The 21,837-nt window shown below is 39.3% G+C and overlaps 3 protein-coding genes across 4 annotated transcripts; all 3 read left to right on the top strand.

The window, feature by feature from the left end:
- Positions 1-1,865: 1,865 nt before the first annotated feature.
- On the top strand, positions 1,866-3,332 carry LOC134215506 (uncharacterized). The gene is made up of 4 exons (XM_062694688.1): positions 1,866-1,993; positions 2,062-2,564; positions 2,841-3,178; positions 3,231-3,332. Exons 1-4 carry the CDS (start codon positions 1,985-1,987, stop codon positions 3,254-3,256), a joined length of 876 nt encoding a protein of 291 aa, XP_062550672.1. The 5' UTR covers positions 1,866-1,984; the 3' UTR covers positions 3,257-3,332.
- Positions 3,333-17,336: 14,004 nt separating this feature from the next.
- LOC134215505 (uncharacterized) lies at positions 17,337-18,603 on the top strand. The gene is made up of 3 exons (XM_062694687.1): positions 17,337-17,509; positions 17,582-18,042; positions 18,105-18,603. Exons 1-3 carry the CDS (start codon positions 17,501-17,503, stop codon positions 18,475-18,477), a joined length of 843 nt encoding a protein of 280 aa, XP_062550671.1. The 5' UTR covers positions 17,337-17,500; the 3' UTR covers positions 18,478-18,603.
- A 1,377-nt stretch (positions 18,604-19,980) lies between these two features.
- On the top strand, positions 19,981-21,585 carry LOC134215504 (DNA repair protein XRCC2-like). 2 transcript variants are annotated; one of them, XM_062694686.1, is made up of 2 exons: positions 19,981-20,457; positions 20,533-21,585. In XM_062694686.1, exon 2 carries the CDS (start codon positions 20,583-20,585, stop codon positions 21,477-21,479), a length of 897 nt encoding a protein of 298 aa, XP_062550670.1. In that variant the 5' UTR covers positions 19,981-20,457; positions 20,533-20,582; the 3' UTR covers positions 21,480-21,585. The 2 variants fall into 2 exon arrangements, with proteins under 2 accessions (XP_062550670.1, XP_062550668.1); XM_062694684.1 differs by lacking the exon at positions 19,981-20,457 and adding an exon at positions 20,463-20,504 and having other exon boundaries at positions 20,566-21,585.
- Positions 21,586-21,837: the final 252 nt, after the last annotated feature.

Below are 21,837 nucleotides of genomic sequence, written 5' to 3'. Positions count from 1 at the left end.
CTGTTCAGATTAGTTCAAATTTCTATTCCTTCCTAGACGTGGCATGGCTACTCTTTGCCTCGCATATTCAAGAAACGTACCGTGCATCAAAGAATTTGTAGAAAAATTTGGATCTTCTGATATCTTCGACACCTGTGTTATTGTAATTCACGCATTTAATTTTCGATATTTACATTGATTTTATTTAAAACTTAAAGGAAAATATCTCATATTAGAAAGCAAAAAACGCAAAGATTACAAACATTAATTTGTGAATGGATATTTGTTGCGGTTTTGTTTATTAAACTAGAATTTCTACATAAAAAGCTAATAATTCACCTTTTTTAATATTTAAAAAGGAGGACATTTTAGCACAAAAGGAGGACATCTGATCGGAACTTTTAGGAGCTGGTCGGCAGAGCATCGAGAGGCGCTGTGCAAGCTTCGGAGTCGGGCCACTTGTGCAGGCGCATGTGCTGGAGAGGTTGTCGAACAAACATCGGAGTGGAGGCCATCTGTACGGGCAACGGATTTGGACCAAGGGGAGCGTCGGAACATCCAGGAGTTGGTCAACAGAGGGTGCTGTGCAAACGTCGGATAGAGGCCATTTGCATGGGCAACAGATTGAGCCAGTAGGAATTGTTCGGCGAGGAGGAGCTCAGGACTAGAGGCTCAGTGTTAGGAAGACCCAGGAGAGTTGCGAGGCGTGCACACTAAGGAGGAGTGTTGGAATATCAGGTAGTGTGCGACGCTTCGCTGTAGATCGAAGATGGATAAGAAGCGGGCGCCGGTTAGTTGTGGTTGCTCTTTGGTATAGATTAAGGAAATTTATTATGGATTATTGCATACCTATACCTATTGTTTAATAAAGAGAACTGCAGCTGCTGGCAGAATTATCAGTCAGTAGCCTACCGTGGTGTATTGAGGGAGCTCTAGTTGTTATTCTTTGTGAGGGGGTGCCCTTCTCCGGCCAACAGATTTTTGTTAGCGTTTTTGAAGCAAGATGAAGAGAAATGTGGGGTTTGAGTAAAATGCCTTCAGTGTGTGTTAATAGAATCACACATCAGCGTGTCAATCGGCTAGCAGCAAGCCATGACGTTGCCCCTTCTAGTCAGACCTCCGCGGCGTTCACACGCATTCCGGCCATTTATAGAATCACACAAATTCCTAAAGAATTCCTGGAGGAAGTTCTTAAATGCTTTTTGAGGGAAGATTTGAAATAGTTCTTAGAATAACCCTTCTTTGAATTTTTGGAGGAATATCTTGAGAAATTTCAACATTTATTTAATTTCTAGATTCATTTCCTAAAAAATGTTCGACACATTTTCCGAAGAAATCCCTAGAGGAATTTCTGAACGAAGTCTTGACGGAATGTCTAAAGGGATTCTTGGAGGAATCTAAGAATGTCGAAAGTTCCTTCAGGAGTTTCTTTGGAAATTCGGATAGTCAGGAGCTTGATCTTGCACTCTTAACGAATTTCCTAGAATTTCGTTCTTAAACTTTGCAAGGAATTACAAAAGAGTTCTTAGAAGAATTTCTGAATGTATTTTTTAAAGAATACCTTAACGAATTTCCCAAGGTTTTCCTATACACATTTCTGAAGGAATACATGGAGGAAATTCCAGAACAATTCCTGAGGGAAACTCCAAGAAATACCCGAAAGACTTTCTGGAATTCGTTTTCGGAGGAATTTTCGTAGAACTGTCCGACTGCTTTTACAAATGTTTTTTGCTTTGTAAAACTATAAGATAAAGATTTGGATATAAAGAAAGATTGAAAGGAAGGAAAAAAAAGAAATAGTTATTTCTGCCCCATAGCTTAGTTTTATTTAGAACCATATTCTATTCATTGGCCCATTGTGCACTGAGATATTATGTACTGGAAATCAGTATCGTACGTATTCTGAAGTTTCATTGCTGCAACAAAACAAAATAAAATCACATTATTTACCTACAACAATATTACATTATTAGTGATCGAAATAAAACTATATTCTTAAGCTCACATGGATCATGTAAGAACATAAACGTTTAAAACATTGTAATTTCATGGTATACACATTGGCGATTGATTGTGTTTTAGGACTACTTCTGGAAGTACATTCAACAAGATTTTGGAGAGGTGCAGATACATCTGCAGAATATACTCAAAGTACAAAATCTTTGCAATCAATCAATAACATATTTAACACGAGAAGCGATCCTAATGATTCAGAAAGACATGCGAGCTATGGCAGATCATTTCATCGCGACTTGCAGGCAGCCCACGGGAATGAAGACGCCGACACTTCGTGACATATATGGCAGCCGGTGGGAAAATAACCCCAAGGAGTTCACGTTCATGGAAGGAGAGATACTGTGTCTGCTTGGACTAGCGGCATGTGTGCAGCAGAGAGGAATCGAATCGTTTTTGAAATTCGCTAAAAATCAAAGTCACAGCATTACTCATCACAATGGACATACTGCGCCGGCCAAACTACCGGTATTAAAGTTGCCAAAGCCGAGAGCTATTATTGCGGATGATTCCGGCACAGAAAACTACGCTGTGAAATTGATCAACAAAATCAAAAGCTTCTATATGGTTCTGTTAGTATGCTTTAATATTTTTATGTATAAACTAAAAATGAATTAACCAAGAGAAACTTTCTCAAGGGATCGAACGGTTTAAGAGTTTTGTGTTGAGTGATTGTATATTTGAACGTACAGTATGATTACTCAATTCTTTCAACTTAAACTGTTTTATTAAAATTCATTTTAGAAGCTGAGGAGTTTTCGATCCCTTCAACCCATTCATTGAACATTTCACATTGTTTATATCAAACTTTTTCGATATTGTTAAGCTGTAATTTCTTTTCCTTGCAGACAAATTGCGGATCCCGAATTTGACGAATTTGTGAAGGTACTGGATAATCTGGAGGTACAGTCGATGTCGATGTCGGACAATGAGGTACGGGCTACCATTGCGTGTCCCGTATGCACCGCTGAAGGCAACGATCGGAAAATCACCTTCAAGATGGATGTTAACGGCCGGTGGCACGTATGGAGTTTCACGCGGCACTGTGACAAGTTTCACTATGCGATACCGAGGGGAGTGAAGCGAAAACAATGCCTGGAAACGGAAGACATAGACGATGTGATGATGGATGAGAGCGTTTCGGATTCGCTGAATCTGGGGATCGACGGCCAAGGAGAAGATGGAGGTTAGCTATTTGTTATATTGATAATATAAATATTCAAATGTTTTTTTTTCAGGCTCAGCAAATGAATGTTCCAGTTAAGAATATAAAAATAGTTTGAACCATGTAAGAATAAAGACTTGAATACATTTATACCACTTTAAGTTTAAATAAATTACATACCGATTTTAGCACTTAGAAATACAAAGAAAACATCTAAATGTCGATATTATGGAGTGACACGGGCAAAGAACAAGCTACAAAATTTTACAAAGTAGTTGAAAGTCGCATCCGTTATTCTAATCAGACACTGTATCTATATGTGTGTGTTTTTTAATCGTTTAATCCCAATAGAGATAATAAATCATAGAGGAAGATTGTAGATGTCGTCACATGCGAAACATCTTTTGCTGAGAGTACCTTGTAGGCGGCGTTCAGCAATGTGTTTGCGCGGTAGTTGCTACAATCCAGCTTATCGCCCTTTTTGTAGATGGGACACACCACACCTTCCATCCACTCCTGCGGCAAAACTTCCTCCTTCCAAACCTTGGTAATTACCCAGTGCAGCGCTCTAGCCAGTGCCTCACCATCGTGTTTAAACAGCTCTCCTGGTAGTTGGCCAACCCCAGGGGCTTTGTTGTTCTTCAGCCGGCCAATCTCCTCCTCGATTTCCTGGAGATCCGGAGCCGGTAAAATTATGTCCTGCACGCGTTCTCCCAGGTCCATCACCATACCGCCATCTTCGTTTGCCACATCGCCATTCAGGTGTTCTTCGTAGTGCTGCCGCCACCTTTGGATCACTCGTTCGTTCGTAAGAAGGTTCCCGTTTATGTCCTTACACATATCAGGCTGTGGCACGTGGCCCTTACGTGAACGGTTCAACTTCTCATAGAACTTTCGTGCGTTCAGTAAAAATATTTTAAGCTCTTTTTAGTGGAATGTATTCAACCGTCTACGACGAGTTTAGTACTCTCCATTTAATTCCACTAATTATTTTGTTATCTTTGCAGATACGTATTTCGACCACACAGAATATCAGCAAAAAATAATTCATAATTTGTGCTGGAATTTCAGCTAAATTATCCGATTATTTCTTCGAAAATTCTTCTGAGAATTCTTGCAGGAATTCATCATTCGCGCACAGATTCATCCCAGAAGTTTCTGTGATTAATACTTCTGGAATACTCGCGTAAATTTTCCTGGAAATGTTTGCAGAAATCCAACTGCTTTTGGATCTGCTGCAGAAGTCGCTCCAAAATTGTCTGCGGAAATTCTTCCACGAACATCTGTGGACATTCCTCCGGGTATTCTTACAAAAGTTCCCCTGAGAAATTATGCGAAAATTCATTTGGGAATTTTGTCGTAAGTTCAAGTAAATTCTTCAAAAACAACCTGCGAAAAATCTTCAGAGCCTACTTGCAGAAATCCCTTCATAAATTCCTGCTCCTCGCTTTAGAAATTCTTGCAGAAATTAAACTGAACCCACGACCTCCTACTTATTAGGCAGAAGCAGTAGCCACTGGGCAACGAAATGGTGAGTTGACATCCGAGAAGGAGCGCCTAACATAGCTCTGGTCCTCACAAGTTCCAATACTCACGCTTCCACGGGTCTTCCGATGACAATTAACCGCCAGCTAAGGGTTGCGTACTTAGCTGGTAGTGTAGCCTGGGCACTGTTGTCCTTCTAACATCAGCTAGAGTGAGAGGGTGCGTCCTGTGGGGTCTGCCTAGGATGTGGTTAGGTTCGACAGTGGGTTCTGTTGAATTTTTATAAAAAGCTGCATGTGCCCCCAAGAGGCCCTATCAAAGCGACCGTGTGCCGCTCAAAGCGCACTAGCCTAGTCATGGTGTTGGGTGGGATTTTAAACAAATTTGTCCCGACTGATCGAGCGCCTATTCACCAAGGAAGTGCGGCTCCAACAGCGTCTGTTCTGGCATCCAGCGGCTGAGTATGAAATGCTATTCCCCGGAAGCTATACCTAAGATGGGAGCCCCATCCCGGTGGATAGGGAACCTTGGGCCAACAACTGTTCCCGAAACATCAATTTTTTCGAGAATCCGATAATGAAAGAATACGGACTGATTTTACGGCGACGACTCTTAGCGCGAAATAACGGACACGAATAGGAACATGGAACGTTTTAACCCTAGCCTAGCAGGGTAAATTGGCACAGCTTGCCAATGAGGCACGCCGCATGAAGCTTGAGATCCCGGGACTGAGTGAAGTCCGTTGGCTAATTTTTGGAGAACACAGAACGCTGTCGGGACAAGTTCTGCTATACTCTGGTTTACGAGGTGCACACGCTCCCCGGCATCGCGGAGTTGGCTTCCTACTAAGTGCTCAGGCACACTCTGCGTTTATGAAGTGGGAACTTATAAGTGAAAGGATAATCGTTGCCAGATTTAGAACACGGGTCCGAAACCTTACTATTATCCAATGAGAACTTCTACAGTCAACTCAATGCCGTCGTAGATAGAATTCCGAAGGGTGATATCAAGATCTGTTTGGGAGACTTCAATGCGAAGATCGGATCCGACAACTCGAACCATGAGCGCATTATGGGACGCCGTGGTCTCGGAGAAATGAGTGAAAACGGAGAGCTGTTCCTGTTCGCTCTTCCCTCATCGACCGGTTCACAAGGGAAAATCAAATCGACCTCATCTGCATCAGCCGAAAATGGAAACGGAGCCTTCTTGATGTACGGAACAAACGTAGTGCCAATATCGCGTCAGATCATCACCTCCTAATCGGCGAAATACGCCTGCGCATTGCGTGGATTCGTCGGCAGGAGGAAAGAGTTGGACGACCATTCAACACACGCCGACTGGAAGATGTCACGGTGAAACGGTCCTTCGTTGAAGAACTGGAGATGCGTACTGCAGCTATTCCGGAAGGTGGCAGCGTGGAAGACCAATGGACCGCCATCAAGAATGCCTTCATCGCCACCAGCGAGAACAACCAGAACTGCGCACCCAGAGAAAACAATGGATCACCGATGTGACCTGGAGGAAGATAGAGGAGCGAAGAAAAGCCAAAGCCGCGATAGAGCGATAAAAAACCAGAGGAGCCAAAGTCTTAGCCCGTCAACGATAAGTGGCTCTCGAGAAGGAAGTAAAACGCTCATGTCGACGGGACAAGCGAGCGTGGGCAGACTCTCTGGCCGACGAAGGAGAGAGAGCCGCCGCAACCGGGGACATTCGCCTCCTCTACGATATCTCACGACGCTAAAGCGGGGCGAAGATGAATGCAACGATGCCTGTGAAAGACGCGAATGGTCAGTTATTGACCGACCCAACTGACCAGCTGAAACGCTGGTTAGAGCACTTCGAACAACTTTTTCAAGTGCCAGCCAGGCCATCACTACCTCGGCATGATCTGCCTAGGATCCGACGTATAACACGCGTCAATACCGAAGCTCCATCACTGCTAGATATTCAAACAGCCATCCAGGACCAGGACCATATTGTCACGCTCCGCATTATTCTGGAGCAGATCAACGAATTCCAAGAGTCCCTTTACTTGGTATTCATTGACTACGAAAAAGCTTTCGACCGTCTCAATCACGAGAATATGTGGGGCGCCCTGAGACGTAAGGGGGTTCCTGAGAAAATCATCGGCCTCATCGAAGCACAGTACGAGGCCTTTTCGTGTAGAGTGCTGCACAATGAGGTCCTGTCCGACCCTATCCGGGTCGTAGCTGGTGTGAGGCAAGGATGTATTCTATCACCGCTACTGTTCCTCATCGTAATCTTTGAGATTCTGGTAGATGCCATTGACCGCGAACCAAACCGCGGGCTGTTATGGCAGCATATAACCATGGAGCATCTAAACGACTTCGAAATGGCGGATGACGTTGCACTCCTCGCGCAACGGCGCTCTGATATGCAGAGTAAGCTCAACAACCTTGCGGAGCGCTCCTCCTCGGCAGGTTTAGTCATCAACGTCAACAAAACCAAATCGTTGGATGTAAACACGGTGACTCCTTCCACTTTCACAGTAGCCGGGCAACCAGTGGAGAATGTTAAAAGCTTCCAATATCTTGGTAGCCAAATGGCGTCAGACGGCGGTACCAAGATCGACACAGGCGCACGGATCAAGAAAGCAAGGGCTGCCTTTGCGAGTTTAACAAATATCTGTAAAAACAGGCAGATAAGTGAACGCATCAAAATACGAATTTTCAACTCTAACGTGAAATCTGTGCTGTTATACGCTAGCGAAACATGGTGTGTATCAGTGGAGAACACTCAATGACTGCAGGTGTTCATTAACAGATGCCTGCGGTATATAATTTGGGCCTGGTGGCCTCACAACTGGATCTCAAACAACGAGCTCCATCGTCGTTGTCACCAGAGGCCGATAACAACAGAAATTCGGGATCGGAAGTGGGGCTGGGTCGGCCACACTCTACGTAGGGGCGGAAACGAAATCTGTAAACAAGCATTAGACTGGAACCCAGCGGGACATCGCAGCAGAGGCAGACCCAGAGGCTCATGGCGGCGAAGCCTCAATAAAGAAATAAAAGAAGTCGACCGAAATCTAACCTGGCAACAGGTTAAAGCGATAGCCGGGCAACGCTCAGGATGGAGATCTTTCAAGTTCTTTGCACCACCGGAGGTGTACAGGATCCATAAGTAAAGTAAGTAATTAATCACTAGTTTTAGTCAGATTTCAGGGGCAGAAATGTGTCTTAGTTTCTTGTTAGTGGACGCATCCAAAACTACGTCATACGTCCTATGCCATAAATTTAGTATCAAAACTGTTTAAGCAATTTTTTAAGAAGAAATCCAAAAATAAAGATATATTCTCGAATAAAGACGTTAGAGCCTATAAAAAACTTGTCGAATTGAGTGACGAAAATAAAATTTGTGTTGAATTGATTAAATTTGGAAGTCCGAGGACAGTTTCGTCCAAACGACATTCTTGGACTGATGACCTATTCGGCCAGACCATTGCGGCCAGACGACCATTTCGGTCAAACGACCTGTGCAAACGTCTTTTTCGGCCAAATTACAAGGCCGTATGTCTCTTTCAGCAAATGAAATTTCCCAAGAGTTTCTTATGGACAATACACTAGTCTCGAATATCTCGTGAAAATTTCTGAGATTTTCCCTTGGAAACTTCTTAGTGTCTCCCGAGGAAATTCTGAAGAATTTTCTATTTTAACGTTGCCATGCCAATCTTTATAGCCTTCTCAATTATCCTAGACTGAGAAAAAAGTTAAAACACCCAATTATAGAAAATTTTCTTTGTGAATGTCGAAGAATACTCAACAGAAACTTCCCGTGGGTATTCCGCACAATTTCCTGTAGAAATTTGCTACAATTTCTCATGAAAATTCAGACGAATTTTCTGCTGAAATTCCAAACAAATTTCCAAAGAGCTTCTCTTCTCCCCGGAAAATCCGAAAATATTTTCCATAAATTAAGATTTTTTTGCAAAAGTTCATCAGATTTTTCAGGCGAAATTCAAAAAGGCGAAATTATCCCAAAAAAACGCAAATTATTTTTTTTGAGTAACCTGATAAAAAAAATGGCCACGCCGATTCACGCCGCCGCTGCTGCCGGCTAAAGTGACTTATGGCGTGACGCCGAAATCGTCGCCGCCGTCGACCGAATTTCTGACAAACGCCGCCGCCACCGAATATCTGACCGGCGCACACCTCTAGCTCCAACAAGTAGCCTAATAGTTTCCATACAAACTATAAAATGTATTGCCAAAAAGAAGAGATCTAACCAGGGATTCAAGCAACGCCTAACAATATACTCTTTGTCATCAACAGAGTTTGTTACTGACAAACGCACCTAGCGACAAACCTTTATCAGAAACCGAACACAATATGACAAGAATCATTTGCCTGGCGTGCTCTGATATTTCCGAAAATACGATTCTAATTTTATAATCATTGTTCGATTCTCGAATATTTCCATAAAAGAAAAGGCTATGATAGCATAAAACCGAAATTTACTCTAGAAATAATGCAAAATAACGGGATGAAAAGCTAGCAACAAGATTGTCTTCTTTTTTGTTGCTGACAATTTTTTTCGGATCTTTGTCATTATTATCTCCGACAAAAACAAAACTTTGTCGTTGGTGTTCCTTTGTCGCTTGTTTCGCATGCGCATTCCAAAAAAAAATGATTCCCTGGATCTAACTGATGAAACAGACCTCTGCCTGACTTAGGGTGACCATATGAAATTTTTCCAAAGGAGGACAATTCCTTCAAATCGTGCCAAAAAGGAGGACATTTGGTTGAAAAAGGAGGACATGCGAAAAAAATTGCTCAACCTACAATTTCCTGTATTTAATATAAAATTGGTTGTTTTTTCAGGGCGTGGAGTTACAAATTTAAAAGACAGAATCACCGTCTTCGACCAGAGGTCGCACAGACTGAACACTTAACATCTAGCATGAGACAACGGACAGGACATTTACACAACACCCAGTGGACCAGTGGAGAACGTTTCGCTTTACGAAAAGTTTTCTCCTTACCGGGGCGGGAATCGAACCCACACTCCACAGCACATGCGTCTAGACGATTGACGTCGCTAACCGCACGGCCACGAAGCCCACTTAATAAAATAAAAAAGAAAGAACGAGCTCACCATCTTTATAGTGAAATTCTATTGAACAAGCTTTAACCTATCTGAATAATGGTACACAAATGTTTGATATATCAATATGTTAGCATTTTTAGCATTGTACAGAATTTTAGCAAGAAAAACTAAAATATGATAATTTTTGTATGATTTAACCATCGCAACGTTGAGCAATAGACAACTGATTGTATATTACTTAAAACACCTAGTAGACCAGTGGAGATTATTATTTGAATACCAACAAGTTCATGGCATGCGAATGCACCTAGACGGCTAACACCAAGACCACGAGTCTTTTAATAGTTGTTTGTAGAAATTCAAATGTTTTCAGGCTGGATATAACTGCAGAGATTTTCATGACGATTTTGAAGCTTTTCAGGGTGTTGTTTTTAGATGAATATAGAATGATGAATCCAAAAAATATTACAATTAATTTTTCGTTTAATGTAAATTTGGAACTCTATGTTTGATTAGAGAATATTGTTGAGTATGGAATATATTTTTGCACCCGTTTTTGCAATGGGGTCATAAGTTTGAGTCTCATATTTCCTCCAACACATTTTCTAAAACAAATATTCCACATACTGTAAATATACACAATGAGCTTCTAAATATAGTCCACGTTGAATGGAGAATAGGCAGTTAACTTTGATTCACTATTGGAATCCAGTGTTTCAAGAGCATCATTCTATTCTCAGATTTAACACAGCATGCATTGAGTTCATCCTTATTTTTGTGATTTTTACAAATCTCAATTTTTATAAATCTCAGCATGCAAGATTGATTCTGGGATTTAATCATAGGGATTCAATCTCTGCGTTTGTGTTCCTGTCAATCTAAGAAAAGAAACAGGTTTTAAAGGTGAAACAGCGTGCTTCTCAACCTTTAATCTCTGGATAAAATTTAATAATGCCTGATCAACAACAAAGAGCTTTCATTAGCTTGTTCTAATCAATAATCCAATAGCAGTTTCGAAAATGCTACGTTGAATTTGGTTATATTTATACATCTACAGAAATTCTCCAATTAAGGTTTCATCTTACAACATTTGAATAGGTATCATAATTTATGTGGATTTCACAATACATTGGAAAATAAAGATTCAACAGATCGATATAGAAAAATATAGATTCAACAGATTGATATCGATGAACCTAAACGGATCTTACGAAGGGTCCAACCAATAGTTAAACCTGCTTTTCTTTTTATGGCCGTACAGTCTTAGAATAAATGCCAAACCGACTTGAAGTATCAAAAAGTCTAGAAAGTCTTTCGTTTGTATCAAAAATAGAAACGCTCAAGTAAACCATCCAGATAATAAAGATATTATTTACATATTTTGATAAATTTAATTTATTTCATAATAAAGAAATCATGAGGAATAGCAATGGTAAGTTCGACACAATTTCAGAGTATTTTAAAAAATGGGGTCCTGTTGATGATGCTTACAGCTGTCTTTAGTGCAGGGATATGTTGCCAAACTGTTCAACGACATTGCTGTTTTCAGCACCGCACTCGCTCAAGGGCTTTTGTTTTTGACTGGCTGGAGATTATAGATTCTTCTATATAAAGCTTAAATCATCAGCCGTCGAATTTGGCCTAGAAGTTCTACAGCACCAGGGCCAATTTCTTAAATATTTGGGAGTAAGTGGATGCGGCTTGTGCCTATTTTGAAAAGGAAAAAATAATTTATAAAAAATGAAGATTAGATGAAGTGGAAGAAACGTATCAAACTTACAACTCGACAAGGCCATATGTAGAACAACAATGACATTCAAATCACACAGAAGACTAGATTTCTCACAGATAAGCCAAGAGGACAAGGATTGAATCCCTGGATCAGGCTTGTAAAATGTCATCTGCATGTCATTTGACTAATTTGTTCATAACTTTCTTTAGAAGCAAAATTTCTTCCATAATTTTGAATGTACTCATAACGCTTGAGTAGGGTTATATTTTTGTCCAAGGGTACATTGCTCTAAGTATAACATCAAAGGCTGGAGAGTGAAAACTCTCCAAAATGTCACGTGTCATTTGACATAATGTCATTTGAATGACATTTTGCCTCCCACGCCCCAGATTACATATTTACAGCAAAGTCTCGTTAGACAAAGTTGTAGGCCCATTTAACCGCTATAAGTTCGTCATACAACATGAATTGATAGCTACCTTCTGAAAAAAGTTCTGGGAAAATTATACAAACGAATGCAAATGACATTTTACAACACTGCCCTGGATTCAATCATCCCTTGTGATTTATAGAAAAGCAATGCTTGCCAGGATTGAGATCAATTGCGGGAGTAAGATTGGTTTCGATTTCATTTTTTAAATCCCAGCAGCTCCTAGAGAAGGATTTTTTGAAGACTGTTGGAATCAATTATTTCACCATTTTTTTAGGAAAATTATTAAGCTCTTTTACTGCCCATGGTATTTGTAACATTTGCACTTTTTTCGATTTTGAGTTAATCTTATGAATCAAATTGTTGGTTATTTTAGCTGGCCAGATGAAATCAAAAGGTTTGTTCTGAAAAACTTCAAAAACTCGACTAGGAAGGCAAAACAAGATTATAGCATTACTGTAACAACATCAGTTATTTATAACAACTGTTGATATAAATTTATAACAACTGTTGATATAATGATAAATTATTATCACATTTTTTCTTAACAAAATTATAACTGCATTAGTTATGTTTCAATGTTTTGTTAGAAAATTTTGTTATTTTAAGAACATCCTAAACCAAGTTTTTAACAGCCTATGATAGAAAAACTGTTGAGCTCTGTAACACAATATTGTTATTCTCTCCTGATTGGGAAACTACCAAGTTGTTTTGTAACATTGAGCAAAGTGACACTGGACGATGTTATCGCCTGTATGCCTTGAAAATCGATCAAAAATTTACGAAATTAATCTGTATCCAAATACCAAGTAATGTATACCAAGGAATTCTACTGGAAAAAGTTTTTATATAATTTCTGGTATTTTTTAGAAAATTATTAAAGTTTTCATTCTTATCAGTATCACCAACATTATCCCTCCATTTCTATCATGCCTACATTTGTCCATTGTTTCAAATATGCGATCATAAGCAGTTTAGTGGAATGTCTTCACCTGTAATGGGACGAATTCAGCAACATTCCATTTATATATTAAATGGAATAGTACTAAACTGGACTTATGACAGGTGACCATTTTTAGATTTTTCTAGACTATTTTGGGGAAACGTACCATGTGTTACGATCGAAAATGATTCAATGTATACTTTCTCGCAGCAATCCTTGAGAAGCATTTGAATCAGTTTATTAATAGCATTACTCACGATTTCGTGAAATTATTGAACAATTATTTCAAAACCTTCTTTTGACATATTCTAATCAGAGATGCACCTGAACACGAGAACGCGTGCTCGTGTTCAAAACGTTTTGAACACAGCACACTGTTCATGAGCACTGACCTAACTCAGCAACTTGTATCCTAGGAAAACAAATTCAAGCGACGGCATGCTACACATGTTTCGGCAGGTAATGGAACACGTGGACATCTAACGGATGGAAATCAAGCATGCTCGTATGTTTTTGCATAGCTCCAAATCTAAGAAATCTTTGTTACCATGATCGTTTTGCTTGCTAACCCAGTGCACACTGAACAGTGTTCAGAGTTCAAAACTAAGAACACCAAGGCACGCTCTTGGCTCATGTTCTGTTCAGGATGCATCTCTGCTTCTAATACACTCATCTAATTTATATTGATTTTTATCGAAATGCTCGAAATGCTCGAATTGGAAAGGAATTAAACGTAAATGTATATTTGCAGCCGTACATTTCATTTGCAATTGGTTCTCTGTTGTAATTTTTCAGCAATAACAAGAAAAAACTCTCCAAAAATTTATATCTAGCAATTTTAATTGTTTCCTCAAATATACAAAAAGGAGGACGTTTCAGCGCAAAAGGAGGACATCCGAATTTTATTAAAAAAGGAGGACATGTCCTCCTTTAGGATACCATATGGTCATCCTGGCCTGACTACGCTACCATTCAAGGCTCCAAGACACGATGTCCTGTGGATCACATGCGGAAGGTCAGTGCGTCAATGCAAAAGATATTTTAGTTACCAGTCGTCGCTGTCCGGAATATCTTTTGCTGGCGAGGATAGGAGATCTAGATGTCAATGAAGGAAAAATACATACGATTTGACAGTTAAGTACCACACATGTTCCGGACAGCAGAACAAAGGGAACCGAAGCGACAATCTTTATCTGGTAACTAAAATATCTTTTGTCCAAATATGTGACGCGGCACCAAACAAAAATAGCCAACATATGATACCACCATGACAGGATATGTCTTTGGTTGTCATCTCAGTGCTAATCGCATTAAGATCACATATCCGAGGGAAATGGATTTTTTTTTAAATTTAGCAGAATAATTTGCGTGTACCTACTCCAGCAAAAAATATTCCGTTATTTGTGAAAAAAACTTTTGAAAAGTGGTATGATATTCATCAGTGGTTCATCGTAAAAGAAATAATCAATCAGAATGCTATTGTCTATCCGGAACAAAGTTAGAACGCTTTTTATACCGAAGTTGGACTTTTCTCCAGATACAGGCAACTTCGGAAGTAGTGCGCTAGATTTGTTGAAAGATGCGCTTAACAACGCATCAATTAGTTTGACAGATAAAACTTCGGAAGAAAGTTCGGTTCGGAAGTCCCGACTTCCGAATTCTAAGTTGGTGCTACGCCGACAATAACAAATACCTCGGAATCACAAAGAATTTGACAAGATGAAGATGGGTGTTCATGCCCTTCAATAGACAATCATTGTGTGCGTCATGTTTCAGAATGGATTAAAAATGAGAAAAAGTGGTATCCCTCTCCTCATAACATTTGTTTAAAAAATGCTTTATGAGTGTAATGCATACCATTCAATAAGAGATTGGACATATCCTAAAAAATAATGATAATAGCATTCAAACGTAAATTTTGGTCTCATCAACATTTGCTAATGAAACTAATTTTTAAATAAAAGCCCTCAATTCTAGCATTATTTTCGCCTAAAATCAAATCCGCTACCCTAAAATCGATGATGATGATGATGATACTACCATCTATTGTAGCAAGGCACCTGCCGATAGCACTGGCCATATCTGACAAACGATTTGATCATGATTATATTATTGTTTGTATTTCATCAAACTCCTGTATGAAGGGCCAAAAATGGGTTGGGTGGTTCCATAAGCAGAGACACTTATGCGAATCCACGGGATGAATAGAGAATCTCCTTCCAGAAGAAAGTTCGTACATACAATAATAAAGCCTAGCCCCCGTTTCCCAGATTGACCCAATAGATGGGGAGAAGAGCCCGCCCTTTATCCACGAAATGTTAAAAATAGGAAGTTGGCGATTCCACTCTTCCTATCCACATCGCTTCAATTGGGTGCCCTGATAGTTTGTTTTGAATATATAGTCATTTAGTTTCAATATACGTTAATAATAAATATAATGGAATTTTCTCACCAAATTTCAAATCGTTTGACCTGGTTTGACCACAAGATCCTTTCTTCAATATCAGTTCGTTTTTTGATTAACTGTTGTCATCAGAGATGGGAAAACCAATAGTGCTTCGAGGAATATCTTTGATAAAATCAGCAAATAGGTTTTCCTTCAATTGAAATAGATTTCTTGAATCCTGAAAAGATGATGTTAGAAGACGGAAGGGAGTATAAACATAATAACATAAGTATGATGATTAAAACTAATATGCACCTCAAAATGCACCCTGATGTTTTTATCAATACTTGAGAAAAAAGATTTTAATTCGCAGATAATCAATAAAACTGTGGTGGACCGGTTTTATAATCAGAAAAGAAATCCGCTACCCTAAAATCGAAACCCTAAAATCGTTATGTAAATCCGCGTCGAATCCACGATAACCTCGAAATCCACGTAGTTGTAATAACCCATGTGTGGACATAATCATGTGTCATGATGATTTTCTACCCAGAGAAGTCAAGATAACTTTCAACCCTAACATTTCCTGGGTCGACCAGGAATCGAACTCAGCCACCCTCAGTATGTTCTTGCTTTAAAACAACACGTATGACCGCTAGAGGTGGATGCCAGTATTGGCCAGCAAATTAGTTCTAGTTCTAAAATTAAAAATTTTACCTCACAAACAACAGCAGCCTGTGTAAAAATTGTATTTTTGCATATTCTCGACAAAATAAAAAAAATCACATCACAAACAACAGCAGCCTGTGTAAAAATTGTATTTTTGCATATTCTCGACAAAATCCGGAACATCTCCGTTGTCAACGGATGGTTTCTAATGAAGTCAGGAAACAAGAAAACAAATCTGCAGAAAACATTTACTTAGTCCGTATTAATCTTATTAATATAACTCCTGTATCTGATTGTCTGCGATCCGAAGTAAGCATAAGCTATGCGAGTTTGTGCTATCTTCCTCTTACTATCTTTTTAAGTTATGCACAAGTGGCGAGAAAAAGTAAATGAGGGGATGGTCCAAATAGTACCATTTGTGTTTTTCAAAAATAGATTCAAGTCCCTGGAAAGATTTACGTCGGTATTTGCATCCAGTAGTTCAACATTAAAATGTTCGCCTATATCGTACACCGAATTTACGAGAAAGCCATCGAATACCATTACCAAAACGAACTATCACCGCCAAACGACGTCTTATGGTTTGTTTTTAGGATGCCGAGCAAGACGTATTTTTCGACATCTGATTGAATTTATTGATTTGCATTCTATGGAGAACTCCATGATGTCAATTGGCAAGAAAGATAGTCAAAATACTGGAACTGAATTTTATCTAGTGGCCATGTATTTTAGTTTGCTGATTGGTTAATCGTTAACGTTGTTTTTTCCAATCAGGAAGGATTGTGAGCGAAATGCGTCATATTTTTATCGAATCCCATTTATTGCTGTTTGAGAGAATATTCTTTCATCACTTAAATTGCCAGATGTTGGCATTGTGAAGCATTTAATAAAGAATCATTAGGCAAACGAATATTTTGTGAGGATTTATTCCACGTTGGGTAATTTAATAATATTTCAATATTTGAATGCCAGTTCATGTAGGAATGTCTTGCATTGATTGCGTCATAATAATCTCCTTTAAATTTTATTCAAAATAGTTCTAAAACATTACGGTTATCTAATCTTTGATGCAATCAACACCATTCTTCCTACACTACTCGCGTGCCACAAGCACACACTACATCGCAGCGTTTGTTTCTCGCACATGGGCTTCTCAGCAAATGCTTTCATGCTCTTCGTGCTGTTCGATGCATTCACTTGGTTGCATCTAGGATATGATTTTATTATGCCAATCCGTCATACTTTGTATGCAGTATTGCAATATGTATATTCACAATTTTCCTAAAAATCCAATAAGAATAATTTCTACCTCGCAATATGGATGAATTCCCCAAGGATTGCTTTTGGCACACATGAGCATATTTGTTACCCTCAGCATTGGTTTGTAAATGCGCGTATGAAATGCTAGTAGGTACTCTTAAATAATTTGCTCCACACTACCACCACTGAGAGGCAGGCACACAGCGCACTTCTGGCACATTCAGATGAGTGAGAGAGCACTGCGAACACAAAGTGCAGCTGTCATAGCTTTGGAGCTGAACTGAATAAACAAATTGAAAGCTGGGCATATTTTTGAAAATATCACCCTTGTTACCCAGATAACCAATATTGTAGTTCGTTTAACAACTTTCATGGATCACGTAAGTTATATTTCGCTATTCGACCAAAGGCAGACATTAGTTATTTCACCCTAAAACTTGATTTCATTTTAGGAGTATTTCTGGAAGTGTTTACAGCATGAATTTGGTGAGGTGCAGGTCCACTTACAAAACATCCTTCGGATTCAATGCCTTTGCAATCAGTCGTTGAAGCTGCTGACGCGGGAATCGATAATGACAATCGAGAACGACATGCGTGCTATGGCGGATCATTTGGTGGAAAAGTGTGCCAAGTCAACAGGAAATAAGGTACCACTAATTCGAGACATCTATGGTACACGATGGGCGACTAAACCGAAAGAGTTTCGATTTTTGGAGGGTGAGATATTGTGCTTGTTAGGGCTGGCAGAACATGTAAAGATGAGGGGTGTAGATTCATTTCTGAAGTTTACAAAGTCTCACGTGGCTCAAGGCAGTGTTATGACTATGCACAAGTCCGTTGTTCTTGACCAGACACTAGCCGAAACATACGTTTTCAACTTGGTACAAAAACTCAAAAGCGTTTATTTGGCACAGTAAGTTTTGTGATTTTCTTTCGTTTCATTGCCATCGATAACGATAATTTTATTTGCTTCAGGCAGATTCAAGATCCCGAATTCGACCGGTTTATAGAGAAGCTAGACCATTTGGACGTACAGTGGCTTCCAACGTCGGATAAGGACAATAATTTACGAGCAGCCGTTGCGTGCCCAATTTGCGCCTCGGAGGGAAACGAACGGAGGATTACATTGAAGGTAGACGGCAATGGTCGGTGGCACGTTTGGAGTTTCACACGGCACTGTGATACCTTCCACTATGCGTTGCCTCGTGTTGCCAAGCGGAAGCAGTTTGAAGGGGATGAAATGGACGACGTGATGGACGATAGCGTTTCAGATTCAACCAGCTTGGGAGTGCAGATTAAGGTTGAAGACGGAGACAACGGTCCACTGGGTTTTCTAATCACTAGTTAGGATGAATGCGAATTGACTGATTGAGTCACGGAGGATTAACGAAATCTTCTTGAGTACAGGAAACGATTTTCATCACCATAATTCAGACTTATTGAAATAAATTTAAATAGACATTGCAGTAACGAACATTCATTGCAAAGATTTTTCCGCTTAGTTTTGGTTGTTGTTTATTAAAATTATTTTGAGCTTTTTAGTGGAATGTCTTCACTTGTCATAAGACGAGTTTGTACAATCCCATTGAAATTCCACCACTTAATTGTATCTTGACAGATACGTATTTCGACCTCAACAGTAAGGCCGTTTTCAGTGTCTCGTACTTGACTCGACTTTTATGTTGAAAATAGAAATCTAAATCCTAAATGATGATTTAAATCGAACGAGACCCATCTTCCAAAAAATCATGCATGATTCACGCCTGACACATTTTCCAAAAAATCATGATTCATGAGCATGAGCATTATGACCGCACAATTCAAGGTTGCTACTCCGTGATTGACTAGAACTTGTGAAATTGTACAGAGAACACAATAAATGGGACTTGGGACTAGCTACCCATTCTCAATGTACACGTTTCGGGAGCTCAAATATCTAAAGTCAATAACGGCGCCGGCCACGTCCTTACGGTCATATAGGAAGGGAAGGATTGTTAGTCCGACTCTCGTTGCTACTACTAAAAATCATGCATGATTCAAATGAAATACTTGAATCATCGGGGAACATTTTGAGGTTTCCGATTGGTTTTTGACGATTGTATAAGAGAAAGAGATGGTTTTCGGTACATTAGTGAAACGATGCAACCGTGGTGCATCAAAACGCGTACACGTAAGCACTTCAGTATATGAAAAAGTCTCTAGAAAATACAATTGAAATAGAACCTTTGTCATTGATACAAGCGCACGAGGACGATAGCTAATTTTCTAACTAAATATTTAAATTAAAGCTGACTGATTGATATGATTAAAGCTGTAAATAGGTAAATACGCACTTTGAGAAGCAATCCCTATTGTTTTCTATGTTGCCGATCGTACTTTGTTAATTGGATTTTCAATTTAAACACAGTCACTTTCGGTACAATAATGTCCAACACAAGAACAAATGGCACCTGAAACTTCGCGTTTGCTGGGTGGCGATTTGTTTTTTTTTAATGTGTTATTTTAATTTCAGAGCCTACTTTTCATTTCAATCGCCAAAAAGCTTACTATCAAGCTATCAAGAAGTATAAGATCAGGATAATTAAAATGATTTATAAATTAATGCCATCAAATGCTTTTTAATTTATTGATATCTCACGAAGTGGGCGAATTTCGGTCCCAAACGGTATTTTGCAAGAAAATTAATCCAGCTTTATGTTTTTCTTAAATATTGCAAACAATCTTATGTTTCAGGTGCACAACTTATGGAGATCATCGTGATGTATAAAGCTACTGCAGATCACTAGTCCATGTGCTACTTCAGGGCTATTTAGCAAAATGAATTAGCAAAATTTGTATGCCATATAATGGAATTTGTTTGATAATAAAGTTTGGTCAGTGAACATTTTAGGGCAACATTATTGATACGTAAATCTTTTATTATGAACTTATTGATTTTTGATGTTGAATATTATCGACAGGGAGATCTTTTCCAGTATGCGTGAATGTATCTACTAAGGTCTCAGGACATCCCGCTTTGTTGAAACTTGCCGTAAATACTTTTATCAATCTGCCTTTACCACTATGGGCGATGGGTGTGTCATTTGGAGGCAGACACAGATTGCCGTATCTCAAGAGTGCTGAAATTTATTAGTTTTGTTGTTCTTTGGTGTTTTTTGTGATTGCTGAATTCTGCACTGGGATGAAAAAAAAATCATTATGTGCACAACCATGTTCCCGTCTGTTTACAAACAAAACCGATAGTTCACACACACACACATGATTTCATTTTTATAGGTATTCGTAATACGTGATTAAGCAGGATCTGCCATTCCCGCTTATTCAGTTGGTAAATAAATGCACATTAGTCTGAGATGAGATTAGCTCTACTGATTGGTATTACTCATATCAATAATTGAATTAGTTTTAGGTTGTCGTTTAAATATAATCGTTACAGTCCACGCTGAATTAAAAATGTGCGAAGTGGAAACAGGAGTGCAAATCCTTCACCGTCTATCGTCACGATTGTCGTCCAGCGTGACATGTCTGGACCCGAATTTGTTCCCCGACGGGGGACCATCGAAAGGCGAGATGGTGGAAATATTCGGCGAGTCAAACTGCGGTAAATCTATGCTCGTTTTAGAACTCATTGCCAAAATCATCCTGCCCGAACACTGCGGAGGTCATGGAATCGGCGCCGTATTCATGAACTGTGATAACAATATCAACATGGCACGACTTCTGAATATAATGGAGAAACAAATCGTCAACTGCTCCAAACCGTCTAGTTGCAACTTCGACAGGCAGGAAATTCGAAGAATCAGGCACGAATCATTCGCACGCTTGACTATTATAAAATGCTGCACTATGGATGAATTTGAGTTTTCGCTTCTGACATTGAATGAAATCTTTATCAAGAATCCTCTCAACGTGTATCTGCTGATCGATTCGCTTACTGTTTTCTATTGGAATAAATGTACCGAGAAGAATCTAATAAGAATGGATACTTATTTGCGATCATTGCACAGCCGGATGAAGAAGCTTTGCCAGGAACGAAAGATCATCACTATTTTCACAAGACCATCGTATTTTGGATCGTCGAAAGAATCTATGCTGGGAGATTTTGAATGCGGTACATCAGTCACTGAAACAACCGGCGTGGCATCCACCAGCTCATCTATGGCAGGCGCATTTACTTCCACAAGTTCGTCTTATTGTCTACCGGTTGAGCATCGGATAGAACTAGCAGGGATTGTATCGCAGACACCCGGTAGTGATAAGAAATTTAATGCATTTGTGACCTCTAAGGATAAACAATGTATTAGATTTTTCATCATTGACGCATACGGCATCGATTGGCTGAATTGTTAATACTTTTATATATCGAATGATGTGTTATTACTATTTTATAAGATTGTACCATTAATTGAATAAAATGTTAGTTGTCACGTTCGAGGTTTACAATTAAGGACTTCTATTATTTGAAGTTTTATTTATACTTAAAGTTTACCTCCTCCACATGTATCCATATCAATCACAATTGACAACGAATAATTGGAGCGATAATTGTTTTGTTACTTTGTTTAGTGCCGCACTGAGATAGTTGATGTAATGCCAATGTCAGCTTTTCCTCACCAACAACAACCCCCATGAAATGAGGCGAACAACCCAGATAGCGACAGCCACAGACATATGCCACAGATTGCATGTTTCTAAAATCCACCATACA

Source organism: Armigeres subalbatus, chromosome 2 (genome assembly GCF_024139115.2).
Source record: "Armigeres subalbatus isolate Guangzhou_Male chromosome 2, GZ_Asu_2, whole genome shotgun sequence".
Classification (NCBI taxonomy): domain Eukaryota; kingdom Metazoa; phylum Arthropoda; class Insecta; order Diptera; family Culicidae; genus Armigeres; species Armigeres subalbatus.
Note: the sequence above shows the minus strand (reverse complement) of the source record. Positions and strands in the feature narration are given on the sequence as shown.